We start from the raw sequence: 19031 nt of genomic DNA, 5'->3' as shown, positions 1-19031 counted from the left end.
CAGTTTTGATGAAATAAGAACCATGAAACCATAATTTCACTGTAGGACTTGTTTCGTATCTTCATATTCCGCACCGCATTTAGAAAAGGGATAATGCATCTCAGTTTGCTTACAAGCTAGGAGAGATCACTTTGAAGTCTGCATATTCCTAACTGCAAACAAAATATAGCACTTTTAACAGGTTATAAATAAACTGGTTTTCAAGCATAGAGCCAGCCCAACAATAACAATACACTATTAAAAAGACCTAAGGCAATGAATTCCATCTCCAATGGAAAAAAAAAAAAAGAAAAAGAACTGTGCAAACAAGCTTAAAACTATTTCTTTGTGCCAGTGTTATAAAATGTAGATTTCAATAAAGCCTTGACCCAAATGCCAGGACTTGTGAAAAGAATCAGAACAAAACTGGTTACTTTATTCAGGAAAAAAAATACCTTACCTTGCTGCTAATAAAATTGAATACACGCAGTTTAAACATTTACAGTTGCTGTAACACTTTACACAATTCCTATATATGGGTGTAAGAACAAACATTAAAAGACAATGGTGGGTCAAGGCTTTACATTAAAAATAACAACCTACTTTTTCTATAGTCTCTAAAATACTATTTTTTCCAATATTTGCAGCCATTCAGGAATATTTTTTTTTTAATTAGGAAATGTATACTTTGTGCATGATCTTAATTCCTAATTCCTGGCTCTTTGGGCTGAATGACAAAAGGATCAAACCCATTAAAGTGGATGGTCTCCTTGAAGGTTCAGTGGAGAAACCTTGGCTCAGTTAGTCTCGTATGATGAAAGCAGTGCTGCATCCACTGGCTCCATGCAGGAGGGACAGGTGAAGGATCTCATCAACCAGTCATCTATACAGTCCAGGTGGTAAATGTGCATGCACGGCAGAAATCGGATAGGGTCCCCATAAACAAAGTCCATCATACAAATGACACATCTGCGGGGGGGAAAAAAAAGTCATAAAAATATTTAAGCTGCTGTTACCACACTGGAAGTGAAAAGCAGTGTAATATCTACTCCTGGATACGTTTGAGTCAAACCAACTTTTAGTACTAGTAGATGCTGTGAGGAGTTCTTAGCTCTGTCGGTGCTGGCTCCGCCAAGCACTCGAGGGTTTTGGTATTTCCTTTGTAGTATGTGCCCACAGTTAGCGAGGGCAGGACGCCTTCAGCAGGCATGGTGGGGGCAGCTCAGCAGAGTGCATAAAATTAGAAACGGTGAAAGGGAGCCATAAAGGTGAAGGAGTAACATGAAATTATTTCCCTGTGAAGAGAAGATAAAAAGGGGGGGGAGGGAAACCAATTTATCAGAGCATGAATTACATGGATCAGAAAGCAACTTTCACCTGTAACAGGAAAACAAGCAAGGATAAAGGAAGGAGCCTTTTGCATGGTTTTTTTTGTGGGTGGTGTTTTGTTTTTTTTTTCAGAAAGCTACATTAAATTACAGTCCCTGAAAATACAGCAAAAACAGGAGGATGAGATCAGGTTTGCCAGGGCAAGAGCATAAACCAGTGCAACAGCCACATCAGTTCAGTTCAGTTTCTGTAACTTACTCTCTGATCTTCTTCTCGGAGCCGTCTCTTCCAGGATCATAGACTCCTTTAGGTAGGTGCTGAATAAGGCCTATCCTCTGCGCTATTCTGATCTGTTCCTCTTCTGTCAGCTGTGTTGCTAGCCGAGTCTGGCTAGGAGTCGGGTGATAAACAGGAACAGGGACCTGCTCCTAAAATTAAAATATTTCAGTTAAAAAAACCACAGAGGCTTTCCTACCATTTTGGAGCACAGTACAGGTAATGTATTTAACCTCTCCTCTCTTAGTCCTGCAAATGCTTGTATTATCTCCTACTCCTACTTTGCAATTTTGGGGCTACAATTATATTGCAGATGGGGTAAAGAATTGGGGCCAGTATCTTGAGCAAGGAGCTGCTCGTGGTCATTCTCTGCAAAAGCTTTTTATCTCCAGGAATCGTTCATACATGAAATACGCGTACAACACACTCCACACGACAGCAGGCAAATGAACCTTACGGGCACCAGGTGAACTGCTAAGATACCAAACTGAACAACGTAATGGCTGAGGAAAAGCCCCTGGTATTTCCAACAATAAGTAGGGTTTTTTTGTTTTTGTTTTTTTTTTTAATGGTTAGGAAGATGAGGACAGTACCTATTCTGAAGAGTTTCAGAGAGAGGAAGGTTTTATTGGTTCTGTAATACCTAAGATTTATGTGAGCTGTTCTGGGCCACAGAAGCTCCAGTCCAGAACTGTAGGTTTCATTCTTGTTTAAAAAAACGTCACCCGGACAATAAAAAGAACAGCTTAGGTACGTAGTCCAGGTTTTACATTTGTCCTCGTACATTAATACAATTTTACAAGTTCTCCCAAGCTGGACTTCAACTGCTGTATGTTTAAAGTACATATTTCCCAAACAAAAAAATAGGCAACATGGAGGTATTATGCAGTCCTTCCTCTGCCAGGTTCTCAGAAGCTTCTTTTGAATATTAACAAAGTTTAGATCAGATACTTTCACTAACATTTATATTAATGTGGTACTTATTTTACTTGCTTTTAAAGCACTTTTTTGGACGTACCGATTTTGAACAGGAGATACTATTGGGACAGTACTGGCCCGTCGCCCCAAATCCACTGTTAATAGGGAGACGATTTCTTGCAATCGGCCAATTTTAATGGCACTTCTTAAAAAGCAGAAAAAATTCAACTTACAGATGTGCTCTGAAAATAAACGTGGTGCATCAGAGACACAGTAGCATCAATTCACCTGTCTGAAAAACACGCAAGTTACTGTTTCAGAGGACACTGCCGCAAAACAAGCGGGCGGCAGGAGCGCGTGCAGCTGCGCCGCAGGAAGCGCTGATCACACATCACCTCCGACAAAGTTCCCCTTGCCAGACTCCTGCTCGCTCCTCTCTGCTGCGGGGAAGAGTGGGCTTTCCCCGTCTGCGACGGAGCGGCCACCTTCTGAAGCCTGCGCGTCCTGGCAGGGCACGGAGCACCGTGGGCACCTCCAGGTATGTCTAGCAGCAGGAACACAGCTGCGTCCCCCTCTCCTCTCCCCTCTCTGCTTTTCGGCCTGCTCCGGCAATGGGCTCGTGCAGTGTTCAGCTGACACCAGCACCTGGCAGAGTCCAGATACGGGGTTTAACGCGTGAAATGCTGCGCTTGTAAAGCCTGATAAAGCGGTTCTTCTTTCACTGCTAGGAAGCATGGCAAGTGGACAGCCAGACGGGACTCCTGGAAAGCTGGGGGCAAGCAGCCTGAGGAGCACACAGCCTCCCCGCGGCCGGTGCTGGGGTCGCTCATCAAAAATACAAGTCTGCCTGGCAGTTCTTCTTTTAAACACAGGGCCTAGCACTTGCAACTCGGCTGCGGGGTAAAATTCACAGTCTTCTCTTAATTTAGCTACACTAGAATTTCCCCCCCTGATTTCCTAGCAGAGCTTAGAGGAATTATGAAAAGTTGAAAAGACAAAATGCCAGTGGTTCTCTAAGTTTGATTAATTTCCTAACTACTCTAAACTGTATTTCACAGAATCACAGCTCTCTTCTAGATCATTTAATGGTTTAAATTTTCTAAAGTATTCTCTAGTAATTGTTTTGATAGGGAAAAGCACCAGCTGAAGCTAGGCATGACCTGTCGGATATAACAGTATTCAGGAGGTGGCCTCTGCAACCTTTGGTACCAGCAAAATAAAGCATTTTTTTCCCCTCCCAAATGCTGCAGACCTTCTACACTGAACACATCCGCTCGAGGCAGCGCCCGCTCCTGGTTTTGTTTCGAGCACTTAACACCACAAACTATCAGTAATGTTTTCTCCCACCCTCCAAGGCTTTGCTATAGTTCTTTGGACAGATTATTAATCAATAGCAGAAGACATTACTGCTAGCTCCTTTATTTGTTCCAAAGACGTACAGAACACTTAGCGTTTGGAGGGAGATGCACCCTCCTTCCCGTCTCAGAAAGAGAGGAGCAGTCTAAGGGCACGCCTGCCGCAGGCTGGTGCTGAGCAGGGCAGGAGGGGCGGCTACCACCGCGTTTAGCCCAGCTCCCCTTGGCAAAACCGTGGCTGCAAGTGATAACGCAGAAATAAAAGGCAAGGCCAAAACAGGAAGAGGAAAAAAGATCCAAGAAATTCTCAAAACGCCTGAAAGGAGCAGTGACAACTGATAGCGAACGCCTATAGCAGAAGAACAGCAAACGGCTCACCTCAGCAGAAATTATACAGCAAAAGGAAACTACAGTTAAGTAAGAATCTCTCGCGAGTTAAAACCATCACATTGGGACAACTCTGAAATGTGGAATCAGTCACGCTACCCAACCGATGACTGCTTCAGTTAAGTTTTGGACAGTAAATTAACACAACTTTTAAGCCTGCAATAGGCCAAACCAGAACGGCGATTCATTCCCTGGTTCTAGCCCTTTCCAGGCGCTTGCTGCAAGCGACCATCGAGGGACTGTGGACTTGGGGAACCCATTACTGCCCCTCTCCCGTGGGTGTCGTCTTCCCCACGGAGACCTGAAGAAGAGGGGGCCTGATGGACCCCCAGGCTCCCTTCCCAATCTAGATACACAAATGCCTTCCCGACCGCCAATGCTGTCTGGAAACACCCCTCCTTTTGGCGTCGCGTCTCGGGTTCCCTCCCAGCAGAGCCGCCACCCTGCACCGCATGTCTGACATAACCAATTATGGCAGGAATTTATAGTTGCCAGCTGTGGGCTTCTACAGTTTCACATACTAGACAAGAATCTCCCGTCAGATGAGTAAATCTGGGTGAAAACGGTGCCTCCACCATGACATCTTCATACTTGTGAATATAAAAAAAATTGGGGTTGGTGTGGCTGCCAAGCTGTTGTGAAAAATGCATAAATTGTACTACTGTAAATAAAAGGGAGTGACCGCTAAATACTCATGATCCGGTGCACTTCCTTAACACGCTGTCTGGTGGCACTTTAATCTCGCCTCCCGATTACTATTAATAAAGCCCAAACAGAGCTAGCAGTCCACCGGGTACAAACGTGCCAGTAAAATGGAAGAACACAGCCGTACACGTTGCAGACAGTCAAATTATAGGTTACACCGACAATGGCTTTTTCAAATGAGTCCTCTCCCCTCCAACAGATAAAAAGAAAAGGTATGTTTCCACCTGCATGATTCTAAAAATATTTTGAAGTATTTATTCATGAGAATATGAGCCCAGATTTCTCTGGCTTAATTTGCTCAAGTGACATTTGGTGTCCCCAGGGGGGGTCAAAGTAAGAGACAGAGCAGACTGCACGACGTGCTCCCTCAACTAGACCCTGACCACCAGACACCAGCCCCGCTAGCCCTGCTGGCATGCACCCAGGCTGGCCCCGCACGCAGCCGCCGCCGCCCCCGCAGCTGCATCCTCTGGTTTCTCCACTGCCAAATCTCTGAAGCGTTTTCGGAAGTTAAGCTCATCCGACAATAATTTCAAGCCGCCTGTAAGGACAGAGCGCAGCCCTGCTGCTGCGGGTTTATCGCCCCTTCGCAAGTCTTCTGCGGGTTACAATGGCTACTTTTATCAGCCCACGTTAAGGAAAGGTCCCGCTCGCTCCAGCATGGATACTCACAGGTAACGACATGAGGATTCGAGACTTCAGTCAACTTACATTTGTAGAAAAAAGATTTTATTACCCAAGTAATTATTATTTTACTCCAAAGACCAGCATGAATTTATTGCTCTGGTGTCTCACTTTTCCCTTATCTACCATGGAAGAATGTTTTTTTCCAGGCAAAATTACGAAATACTGTACTTCTAGCCAAAGTCCGTGTTATTCATCATTTGATAAAGATGTCAGGCATTTCAAACTAAGATGAAGTTTCATGTTAACTCTATTCCCATGCAAAAAAACTAAAAAAGGCCAAACCAAATAATCAAAACCACATATTGGTGTCAAGCAATGAAATTAAAAAAAAAAAAACAAAACCCACTTTCTGGCATTTGATTTGCTTTAATCAATTATTTTTTTCCCATATGAATTTAATAATCATGAAGCATCTCAGATGGCCACAGTCCTGGAGATACACAACTTTTTTCTTGTTCACAAAGTAGGTGGTGTCAGCACAGGTTTCCCTGGCTTTCTGTGCACAGAAATGATTCGTTCCTAATGTTTCTTCAGCCCTTAAGGAACAGCATTAATTTAGAGTCCAGGACTACAGCAAGGTTTGTGTCTGCATCTCGCCCTGGCTGCTCCCCATTCACTTCTAATGAAAATAAACATTTTCCGCACATGGCTTAAAAGGCCCAGACACTCTGTTTCTGCACGCAGATTCCCAAGCATGCTTTGGGTTCTTGCCTAGAAAAAGGTTTTCATCAAGCATGATTTTTAGTTTGAAGTCTTCTCATCTATGCAACTTATCTCGGTTACTTATGCTGCTATAAATCTGCTTTTCTCTTGTTTTATGGCATTTTCATCTTGTTTTTGCAAGTGCAATGAATTTGTAATACTCTGAAAACAGGTCAGTGGTAGATCAGAAACTCTTAATCCCTGGATAAAGATTATTTTAAGATCCCTCTACACCACATATCAGCAGTATGTTATCAGGGCTTGTTTGTTTGTTGTTTTTAATAACTGCACTAACCTGCATAAATTATCCTTTCAGGAAGGTCAAAGGTGAGCAGAATAATTCATAACATTTAATAGTTCCAGAGGTTGAAGCGTCATTGCTGTCCTGAGATCCTGTCTACAGCCACCTGCTTTCCCGTATTGACCGCTTTGCTCAGTTTCCATCTCTAAATTCCTTCCTCACCTAATCCAATGCTCTCAGTCTCTCTCACCTGGGGATATCTGTTTGCATTTTAATACCAGATCAACAGCGTATCTGTTCATTCAGTCCAACAAAGGAGACAAACGTCTTCCTAGCTATGTTTATCCCAAGTCTTTTTTACATTTTTTTAAATACCAGTAGGTATAGCGCTTACGCTCCTTGCAGTTGCTGCCTAATTAATTAATGCAAGTATAACAGTTCAATTTGAATTTCCCCAGCCATCCCCAGAGCTCTTTTTTGAAATCCCTTCGATATGCAAACGTCTTTCTTGAAACGTGTTGTCTGAAAGCAGCTGCACTGGTTCACATACAGCTGCATCGGGGCCACGTACGCGTTCCTGCTCACCGGTCCTCAAGCACTGATCTGAACAGCGGCCTGGCCTTCCTGCAGCTCTGACAGCCTTGCGACGTCGCTGCCGATGACAACACTCGTCGTCACTATATGGATCTTTCAGCCCTGCTGCTTCCCAGTTTTCTCACTTGTAAGGCGAGAAGCTTAGCAGGAAGCCAACTAACTAATCTAGACAAGAACAACTTCAGTTTATAGATGTAAAAGTCAGGAGGTGAGAGGAAAAAAAAAAAAATCATGCTTTTGGGGTTTATTTTGCAAAATCACTGCTGAATTGTATGAAATTTTCTCTTCTCGCTACTTTATTACTCATAAAGAACTCACTAGGATGGTGGTCCAGCGGCCTTTTCGGTGAACGCCATTCTGATCTGGGTGAAAAGACTCAAATTCCATCTGTGATAATATCCTCCTCCAAGACTTATTAATGTAAAACGACTCGCCATTATAATGAGCATTGTATGACAACTACAGCTTACTTTAATAACGCTTAGGATGTTACGAGCAGCTGCCAACTATATAAGCCTTTTTCTGCCATACAGAAGAGAACAGCTCATTTATAAAGCTGAATACCAGTTGTTATAAAGCATCATAGAATCAGAGAATGGTTTGGGTTGGGGGGGACCTTAAAGATCACCCAGTTCCACCCCCCCTGCCATGGGCAGGGACACCTCCCACTGACCAGGTAGCTCAAAGCCCCGTCCAGCCTGGCCTTCAACACTTCCAGGGATGGGGCATCCACAGCTTCTCCGGGCAACCTGTGCCAGTGCCTCACTGCCCTCACAGTGCAGAGTTTCTTCCTGACACGTAACCTAAATTCACCCTCTTTCAATTTAAAGACCTTGGCCTATCGCTACACGCCCTTGCAAAAAGTGCCTCGCCAGCTTTCTTGCAGGCCCAGCTTTTCATGTAATGAAATTGTTACCCAACCTTTTATATTCCAGCTTCCACGTAGCCAGTCAGCGTAAATAACTGCGATAGTTGAACACTTAGGCTTAAAAGTTCTTTTGAAAGAAAAATCCCCTCCTCTCACCTCAACCATTTAGAGGGGGCACCCGGGATAGACAACCAGATCGGACACACGCGTGCGCACAAGAGGAGCCGTTCTGGCACAAGCTGGAATCTAAAGCCTGGGTTTGTCTAGCAGACCCCATTCACTTAACAGTAATGTAGTCAGAAAAGAGATTAAACATCAAATTAACACCGTATTAAGCAAAACTGCAACTGATCCTTTACCGAATTTTCAAGCCTGCAAAGACTGATTCCCTTTCTTTATGTGAGAAGCGTGAAGATCCAAGTAGTTCACTCCCAACAAAGAACAGTATGTTTCAAAACGGATTCATTGCACCGCTCTACTAAATACAGGCTCACCTTTAAAGTATGGTTCTGACTGAGTCCTTGCATTTCTTAGGATTCCCACACTCTCCCCTAAGGAGACTAATCACACAACTTAAATTTTGAATGCCTATTTGATTCATCTGGAAATTTAAGGCCAATAAATATATACTTCATTTCTAAGATTTATTAAGGGATTGTTCTGCTACCACTGCTTGCTGGAGACAGCTTACTTAAACTGTTTGTGACCATTCTATGTAAAAACACTTTATTTTTACTTTACTTTGTTTTATATATTCCTTGATAAGTTCAAAAGCACTGAAGGATAAAAACCAAACCCACAACATACAAAATTTCACATCTCAGGTTTTCCTTTAAAGTTTTATTAGTATCACAATTATCATTTAAATATTAGGGAATTTTCATGCAGAAATAAACGTGCGCACTAGCATCTCACTGGTCCACAGCCAGCAGGAGAGCTACGCTCCAAATCCCAGGAAGGGCCCCCCTGCGCCTGGGATGTGTTCAGGTTTGTACACGCTTCCCACCAGGATGCTCTTAAGGGTAGATTAAGAAGAATTCTGGCGTGGTAGGAATTGGGCATTGTAGATGTGGTCAGTAATTAATATAACAACAGACTAAGGAAACAGTCTGCCACAGAGGAGAGGAACCTGCAGAATCTGCAGGGCGCTTCTCCAGCTGCTGACACCAATTAAGCAGCAACACCCAGTTTGAGTCACGTATCACTTCAGAGGGAGGTGTTTTATGGTGAAAGCCACGGCGGTTCTGCAGCGATGGCGTAGCCTCATTTAGGCTATTACTAAGACTGTAAAATTGTCCTTTGCATTTCTCACAATTATTCCATTGAAATTACTGAGAAATAAATGTATCTGAAGAGTTGGAAAAGATAAGCAACGATGAAAGAAAGAGAATCCTGACTGTCGACTCTTAGAACATCACCTGTCCCCTGAGCTCAGCTGTGCCACCGAAAATAGGGCCGGGGCAGCGAGAGAGGAGGTGCAAGCCGGATGCATCCTGCCTGCTGCTTTCCTAGACACTGACAAGGGCTATTGGGGAAAGGGACTTTGTTTTCAAGCGTCTTACCTGTGCCGTCACACAAAACCAAGGCGGCCACCTACTGCCAAGACAAACAGCTGACGGTGCCCTTTTCAGCTCGGCCCATGCAAACCCAGCCTCACCTGGCAGATGGAAACCACCTGCTGCTCTGAAATCTGATTAACCATCAATGCAAACCTAAATACAAAAGATTAGCACGAAGGAGTTGTAGGGGGAAAAGCAGTAATTAAAAAGCAGTAATTGATCCCTGGAAGCACGATCTCCTGACACAACCAGATAGTTTTTACATTTCCAGGCTGCACAGCAGGTTTCTCTGACTCAAGAGCCATATCCTTGGGTACGGTTCCACCAGCTGAATTCCTGTTCCCCAGCTTGGGGACGGTTTTAGCTGTCCTTGTTCTTCTCCCCAGTGATCCCATCAAACATCAGGGTGTGAATTTCTTCACGAAAGTGGGTAACATATACACCAACATATCCCAGCCCATCGAATTGCTCAGCAGAGAGCTGACTCCATCTCTCCAGACAGCCCCACTGACAGCTCCACTTACAGCATCAGGCCACAACTTCAGAGAGATAACAAACTCCTCTTATTACAGCTCCTAGCATGTTTATTTTAATAGTTTGGTTTTGAGGGTTTTTTTTAGGAATGGAAAAGATCCATAAACAATTTACAAGAATTCATGCTTTTCTGTCAAGCTGCTGCAGTGAGCAGGAGAGAACAGTTGCCCCTAAACATTAAATTAAGCCTCTCAGGCACTAAATGCAGCCTCCTGAGACTTGTACACCCCAAGGACCACAAAGTAAAGTGGCTGGGTCAGGAGAAAATCTAGCAGAAGGGGCCAGCAGTCACTTCTGCAGCCAGTGGTAGAAGAACAGCACATGTATGCGGATCATCCTACCCCACACGCAAACCACATCTGCATTATTGTACGCTCTCTCCTACTTGCACCAAGTGGTTATCTTCGCAGAAACCCCTTTTTATGCCTGGCAAGCGCCGACAGTTATTACAGTGTTATGGCCATGTTAAACACAGCACTTATGGTTCAAGGAAGACAGCTGCTGAAGAAATGAGGAGATTTAACAACAAATAAAAACCTTAAGTTTTGGGAAAAAGAAAATGGTCCTGTAGCAGAAAAGAGGCTGAAAACAAATCTCTCAGACTGTCTCCTCTGCTGGAAGGTAGAGAGGGAACCTACTGTGTCCCATTCACTTACTGCTGTGGAACTGCTGACCAGCAGGAAGCAAAAATAAAAAAGACCACCCCAAACAAACAAATCCAGTTAGCATGTTTTGTTTTTCATAAGCAGCATTCAAGCAGGAGAGACGGGGGAAGCACTCTGGAGCTACAGTGGAAAAGCTGACAGAACACTAACAGTCCACACAGAAATAGAAGGATCGTTCACACTTCCTTCAGACACACACTTACTTTCCCCGACAGGGTAAACACCAACCACTGCAACTTGTTTGTAGTATAAATCAAAGGGATAACAGCTAAAAATGCTGCACCGACCATCCTGGGTAGGACAGAAGTCTGCAGGCAGCCTGGACTCTCACTATGCCAGGTCCCTGATGCAGTGCAAACAGGCTTGCTCACAACCTGCCCCGCTCATCCCGTGATCTGACACGCGTGATTTGTCCCAGACACCGTCCCCCACGCGCACCCACCCAAACCACTCGGCGGCTTTGACCCACCTCAGGGTACAGTGGACAAAAAAAAGCTTAAGCTCACGCACGCTTCTGCCTCCTAAGACATGAGCTTGGCCCAAATCTACCATCCTATAACCCCCAACGCGTTGCATCGCTCAGACAAGTTCATGCAAGGCCCTTACATGAAGGGCTTGACACGGACAGGCAGGCACCCTCCGCACCCCTGCTTACCTCCTGGTGCCACTTCAGGGAATTCGGGGATCAGGGTGCAGCCGCCTCCGGCTGGCCTACAACAAGCGCTGCCTCTGAGCCATGGCTCCTGCCGCGGCCCTTGCGCTGGCTCTGGCCGCTGGCTGCGAGGACACGGATCCAAATGACTCTTCGCCTCACGAAGAGCAAACAAGCCGTTACCATCGACTGTGCGATCGCTACAGCCACTGAAAAAGTTGGGAGCAGGCAGCCAAGAGGAAAATGGAGGAGTGCCCCTGTCAGGGACTTACACCCATTGTGAAATACTGACTCCAAACACAAAACAGAAAGAGTGATAAAATGTATTTTTTGGCAAGAATTAGGTCAGCTTGAAGGCAATTCTAAAAACCAAATAGCCCTCCTGAGTACTTGAAGAACAAGGTAGCAAAATTACAGAAATTGGCCCTAATTAGCTATGAGGAAAGCTGGGGACAAAAAGCTAGAACAGAGAGTAAACATGAAAATGCACATAAACTAAAAGACACACGCAATCCATCAGGGGAGGACTGCTGAAGTATAAATACAGAATAAGCAGAAGATGTGTAGAGGTGTATTTAAATGTGCTAGTTTGAACTAATAAGAACACAATAACATAGAGCAGAGAAGTATTATGCATAACTACGAGTGTATTTTGAAAAAGTATATAGGGAATAAGATACCAAAGGATCAGTGAAATCAGGTGATGAATGATCTCATCTCTAGGCTCAGGTATGGTGTTATCTGAGCGTTACCATTCAACGTGGCAGGCACCCTCCTCGGGCAAAGAGGGCTATCCAGAACACAATTTAACAGCCTTGCCTAAAGCACGTTTCAACAGACATCCAAAACCATCATATGGAATGCAAGTCCTCACACACCATGCTCCTACACCAGGTCTTAAATAGACACAACGGCCCCAGCTGGAAGGAGAACATCACACACACACAGAGCCCCCCCCGCCCCCGTATGGTCTTCTGGGAGGTGTCAATTTAGCCTCAGATAAGAGGTAACGCAGATCACGAAAACAAGCAGGCAGGTCAGCAACAGCTATCTCAGATCATCTCCCCCCGGATGTACTATCCTACACGATGACACAAAATACTTTTCTGTAGCCACCCAGTTGTAATCAAGCACCAAAAAAAGAGGTTTGAAAGAGGACACTAGTTCTTTTTCCAGAGATACAGTCTGTTACCCAACCAAAGTACACAGAAGAGGCAACACAGGAGAGGGCTTCTGCAAACCTTGACAAGGACCTTCCCTTTGACCAGGGAGCAGGTGAAGAAGGGCTGATGAGGCAGAGCACCCAGGAAGGTGGGCTCGCAGCGGGCTGCCCCAGCAAGGCAAGCCAAGCAGAAACCTGACGGAGAATTTTCCATCAGGCCTCACAGCAAACAGCGACTCGGCAGAGCGGGACTCTCACACAGCGCAAACCTCTGCCAAACCACAGAGAAAGCAGAGAAAACAGCTTGCTCTACTAAGGATAAATGACTTGGGGGAGAAAAGTGGTAACGGTCCACATCCTATTGCAGAAGAGCTTCAAAAAAGCAGATGGGGCTGGCGATGGGCTGGGTCTGCGTAACCACTGAGCAAGAAAACCTGAAGCAGAGACCACTGGTGTGGGGCACCTGCTTTGAGACCATGTCAGCAAAGCAGCCCACGGCAGCAGGGTTTGTTTCAAAACTCAGGAATTTGTGTAATGTTTCATCTGATCATAACTTTGTACTCAATTTGAAGTACTTTAATTGCCTTTCTAACAAACCCATCCTCAATTACAAATGCTTGCTCAAGCAGGACGCTGCCACACCTTGGCAGTTTGATGGCACGCTGGGATCCACAGGCCTCTTACGTTCGTAACGGCGTCTGAAATTCTGTCACAGAGCGGATGCCCCCAAGATCCAGGTCTGTGGCTTGACGCCTCAGCCGAGGCAGCGCAGCGGGGGACTGGGCTGCATGGAGGCAGCCAGGAGGCTTCCTGAGGCCAATTAAAGGATATAATCAATGCTGTGTTTTGCAACAGCTTAACCACAGCTTTTTTTAAGCATGTTTCTGCATTAGCCTGCTAGAAAGCCACGGACAGATGAAGCCTCACGTACGTGAGGGGTACGCAATACACCCGCCGTACATTAGGGCGCCTCAAACGCCGTACGCGTCTCTGCGTGCGGCTGTGCCGGCTTGGCCGGCACGTCCCCACCGTCCACCCAGCCACCGGCTCCTCCCTCCTGCCAGATCCTGGGCGACCGATGGGGGAGTTCCTGTGATTTCTTCCGCAGTTTGAAGCTGAAGCTGGAAAGGGGGTTTGAATTGGGGGGTCCCTTCAGCACCCTGAACTCTGGGCTGTACACAAGAGATTTCGGCACAGCCTGGGGTGCCGCATCGTGCGGACACGGTCACCTCTCCCAGGCGTACGCCTGCTGCCAGCTCCCACTTCAGCGAGGATAAACGCACACAAAAAATGCAATTCGATTATTTGTTTAGCGTCATTTGATAATAACATTAATTATTTCAACTCCAAGCTAATGAGCAGCAGCAGCAGCAAACAGCCAGAGGCACCAATTCGGACTATCAGCTCATCTCAGCCAGTCATTTATTAATCTTAAAGGAATGTCTCTGGCATTAAATGATTATTACTAAATCTGTTGGTTTGTTGGGTTTTTTTAAAGCAGCGCTCTATCTAAAAGCAAGGAATGACTGAATATTAAGGCACAGTAAAGCTTGATGAAGCTCCACTTTCCGATGCAGTATTAGCAGTGAACACAAGGGCAGTGTTGCTATTTTTTCCAGTGAAGTCTTGTCCTCGCAAGCAGTGACTCTGCGTTTTTAGCTTTCAGGGCACAAATCCAAGTGTGATCTCATGCAACTGTCAAACCTCTTCTAACAGAAAAAAAGCCTGTGCCAAGAACAGGTAGAAAAATCATAAATAGCTCTCTCAGGAGTTGGTTATACAAGCAAAATATTTCCAGAATGTGTTTTCCCTACTTATTTTTAAAAGTTTTCAATGCACGGAGACAGCTCAATGAGCATCTGGTCTCTTCTTTGTCACCAGAAAACACATGTTCATTTTACCACTACGTATGAAACACGCTGCCAGTTGCTGGTGCAACCAGGACAAGCCACATGTGTTTGGCTTCACGGATGAGTAAGGTACGATGTCAGTCCCTAACTGTATAAGCAACCACCTGCCGAATAAGTATTTTTAGTCTCTGTTTGTTGTCAGGTTTTTTAATACTCTTCTTCGGATCTGGCCCGTGCTGGTTTTACACCAAAAGTACTTGTGTTCGTTTCAGCAGAGGTGCTTTCAGAGAAGGTGGTTTGAAGGGGGAACTGCAGCAGGTCTACGGCTCTGCAAGGGCGAGGGGGGTAGACGGGGAGCGGGGAGCCCGGCCCAGCCTCTGCAGCAGCCGCGGCTCCCATCTCAGCTTGTTCAGCCCCGATGGGATGAAGAAAAAACCTCCATCTTGTCAGGCCATTCCCCTGCTCACCCCTGCTCTCGTGGAAGGCGGCAAGATTTTACATACATTGAAATCAGCTTTCTGAAGGAAAACTCAAGGTTTCCAGAATGGATTCATCCTGCTGACTGCAAGTATCGGACAACAAGATCTACAAACGTTCCCACTACTACCCTAGTAACACACTTAGTAAGTATTTCAAACACTACCAGGGACGCAGCACTTGAGCACCTACTTAAGTACTTGCCCGAATTAAGGCTCAGGCTGCTACAAAATCTCAGAAGAACAGAAAACTCTTTGAGAGGCGGCACATGAAAACAGAGAGGTCATTTTTCCGAACGTGGACTGACTGGTTGGAAGACAAAGCACCATTTCAGCCCGACACACCCGTACGACAGCAGCTGCAAAGCCTAGAGATCTCCAGCCTTAGCTCATCCCTACGCAACGAGGGATCTTCCATGTTGTGTGAAGTACACCAGAAACCCCAGAGACGTAATACAGTGATAGACAGGATGCAGCTTTAGGGCTGGAGCTGAGAAGATCACATGGAAATACGAACTTATCTGCGCAAATTTAAAAGGGCCAATTTCCCCAAGAACATTACCTGTGACTTTCAGATACTCCAATTTAGACACATGGGTACAAGGACACTGCTCAGGCCCTGCACCAAAGCATAACTCTACCGTACGTGAGGGGTGCACTACTTTTGATGCCCCTCAGAGTCAGCAATGAAAGCCTAATGTCGTTAACATTAGGCTACTGACACTCTTTCAGGCTTTTTGAAGATATAAAGAAATACTTCTATTTATTGTATTCTCCTGCATTAACGTTTAGGGTGGAATAACCATGTCCTGCTACAACCCACACAACCACAAGTTTTGCCAGTTTGTACACACACAAACAAATTCCAGTCACGATAAAACACCAGAATGGAGTAACACTGAGCTTTGAGGCAGTAAATCTGGAGCACTTGGCATGTTACCGTGTCAAAAAAATACATGCAACCACAGCAAAACAGCTATCAAGAAAGCCCTGGGAGCTTTTCAGCGTTCATTTATGACACTTAGTCTAGAATACGCCTTGTAACCTTAGGAGTCATTAGGGTGTAACTACAGAGGTAACTGTAATAGCTAGTAGGCTCGAAGAGAAAACGCAGCTTCTTGCTTGGGTTTTAACTCCATAAGCAGAAATAGAATCACTCAATTACTACAGAAATATTTTAGTTATCTTTCTAGACTTTTTAGCTCACCGTACGGTCCCCAAAAGGGCACCTCTCAAATGCATCTCTGAGAGGCAGTGGGTGCAGAAGAACAGCCTGGGAAGCAGACAGCATTTAGTGCCACTCCTCCAAGTCCGAGGACCTGCAGGACTAAACTCACTATGTCTCCTTACACAACGCTGCAGTTAAGTGAAGTCAGGGAAGGTGCTTCCCTGGGGACACTAGAAGAGTTGCTGAGTAATCTCTGAACCAAACAGGCAAGGTAACACGATGAGTCTGAACTCCTGTCTTTAGTTGGGATACCTCCTTTCCTATAGGCAGTTCTCCACTGCAGTAAAGACACAAATAGAAATTACTGCAGCAAACAATTTTCCGTTCTTTCATTTGTTGTTTTGAATCAGGCAGTAGAAGCAGAAATAAACCAATGGTTTTGGGAGATGGGCAGTTCTAGATGCCTCCCTGGGGGTAGGAAAGGGCTGGGCACAGCTTTCTCCATGAACTTTGGCAAAAATGAGTCTAATGTTTATCAAATGAAGTCTGCTGAAAGCCATACAGCAAGTGCCCTACAGAGCAATTTCAGATGGGCAGATCAGGTTAAAGACAATTTCTTGGTTCTGCTGAAGCTTTGTACAGAAATTAGCCTTGAAATAACTTACAGGCCTGGTCCTGATTTTTTTTTTTTAATCACTTCATGTAATGCTGCATTCCAGGTGAGGTCTTCAGCACATTATGAAATGGTTTACCCCAATGAGAGAGGATAATGGCTAGCAGCGCATGAACAGGTGCTTGCCCCTGGACTTCTGAGCTGCATCTTCTGCAGATCTGAAGTAAATATTGTCTATGACTTTCATTATCAGTCACCATGACAAAGCAAGATGCTGAGCAGTTAGTCACTGATCCATCAATTACTTAAAATATGCCCTGCTTTAATATTTTCTTTTTGGTTTTTTTGTTTTAATTTCACTGGCTATGAATGAGACAGATTTTGTTTTTCAGGAAAACCAAGTTGCTTGAATATCATATCCACTAACAAACAAAGTAAAAATAGAAGCGTTAGCCTAGAAAAACAAAGGCTGAAAGAGATATAGGACTGATCTCTAAATACATCAGGAGAGGCACCATCAGAAAAAAAACTAAAGATCTGTTTGGTACAAGAATAACAGGTGGACAAGTTTGCCATAAATAAGCTAGAAATGTGAAATGCTTCTTGAGCCTTAGTTCTCAGTTGATCAAAAGAGGCTCCCTGTAGGAGTAGTAAGGGCAAAGCTTGAGCAGCATCTTGCAAAAATCATATATTATCTGCAGAAAATAACTTCATTAAACATATGCATAACTACCCATAGATCCCCTTGTTCACAGACACCAGAAAACAGTCCAATTCACACACTTGTTAATATGCAATTTCCAACACTGTACAGGGCTGTTATCCAAATTAATATAATTGATGATGCAGTGTAACAACTAGCAATAATGCTTGTCATACTTAACTCAAAGCTAATTTTAAAAAAATACAGAAGATAATGCTCATTAAACCTGAGCCTCATTTTGTTCAGGCTATTATTAGCATCTGCAGATGCTGTCATGTCCACCTAGAAGTTTAAGACACTAACAAAACAAAAGCTTTAAAAGAAAAAGAGAAAGACAGTTTTGGACAAAATAACTTTCCATTAGCAATTCTGGTTTGATCTCTGCTGGGTTTTCAATAGCCCACTGGTAGACAACATCTACAGCAGAAGCACAAAGGTTCTTGACCAAATTCTGTTTTCTGCAGCACAATGTACAGGTAGAAGCAGGAGTGAAGGCAGGGCTTAAAAAAAACAAAAAAAACCAACAACAACAAAAAAAAAACACACCACACCCCTTTGTAAAGCTTATTCTGCTGATTGTATGCTAGCTGGAAGTTTTACCACATTTTGAAATTTTAGCTTTACAAACTGACTTGTGTTGCTTGAGCAGCACCGGGCAGTTGCATCGCTGGTGAGGATTTGGCCTGTGGCAAGCAAAACATAAGGTCATTGAAGAACAAGTATATGTGGGATTTTTGCACTCCATGTTGATATACAGGCACTTTACTGCTGGAACACAGTAACCATTCTGCATCTAGGATTTAAAAAAAAAAAAAAGTATCTTCATTTTGATGTGTTAAGTCTTTTTAAGTGAGAAAGGGCAATAGCTATTGGTCTCATTTAAATTATTATATTATATCCAGCTGAAACGTGTTACTGTGTTCAAACTGAAACCTGGCCAGCATATTTAGTGAAATAAACCAAGGAAACAGCAAGCAGTCTCATTCAGAAAACTATTTCTACAGATTTGCACTGCCCCACAGCCCCAACAAGGTGCTGGGCCATTTGCCTACCAGTGACTGACAAGGCAGGGTGTCCCCCACTGCCCCAGCAGCCCCATCTCCTGTGGCTTTTGGGCTTTTTTTTTTTTTTACATCTCCAAGCCAAAAATTAAGCCTGACCTGACTTAGTTCAGGAGATCAAAAAAAGCTCTAGAGATGATATTTACTGCTTGTGTTTGGCATTACCGGTTCCGAATTCAGAAAGCTAAACAGAAAGGTACTGAGCGAGAGGGTTCGAGCTATCTAAGAGCTTTGGCATTACCACAGAAATTACAAGAGTTGGCAACACTGCATAAGCGGACGTGTGAAGAAGTAGCAAGATTTGCTTCTCAAGTCTATTTCTTGAAACGGGGTTTTGTCCCTCAATTTGCTTTCAATAAGACTGGCTTCAACAGGAAACTAGCGGCCTCTCCTGAGGGACACCAAACTACAACAGGGAGTCACAACATATAAAACAGGACAGCCAAATTGAGGTGGCCAGCTTAGCTTCTGCTCTTGCATACTTACATAATTTCTTAATTCTAAACATTTTAGACAACAGGGAGGTTGTTTTAATAAAAGCCACATA

The 19031-nt window shown here is 44.4% G+C and overlaps 1 protein-coding gene across 1 annotated transcript in view; it reads right to left on the bottom strand.

Moving 5' to 3' along the window:
- Positions 1–776: 776 nt before the first annotated feature.
- Positions 777–19031, bottom strand: part of RNF11 (ring finger protein 11) — a gene marked incomplete at both ends in the record, with an annotated part of 31282 nt that continues 13027 nt past the window's right edge. Inside the window, 2 exons of the mRNA XM_082002669.1 lie at positions 777–948; positions 1567–1736. Coding sequence (XP_081858795.1) covers positions 777–948; positions 1567–1736 — 342 coding nt within the window. The remainder of the gene's footprint in view (positions 949–1566; positions 1737–19031) is intronic.

This window comes from Phaethon aethereus, assembly GCF_964289735.1.
Source record: "Phaethon aethereus genome assembly, chromosome: 8".
NCBI lineage: Eukaryota > Metazoa > Chordata > Aves > Phaethontiformes > Phaethontidae > Phaethon > Phaethon aethereus.
This window is presented reverse-complemented; position numbering and strand designations above follow the sequence as displayed.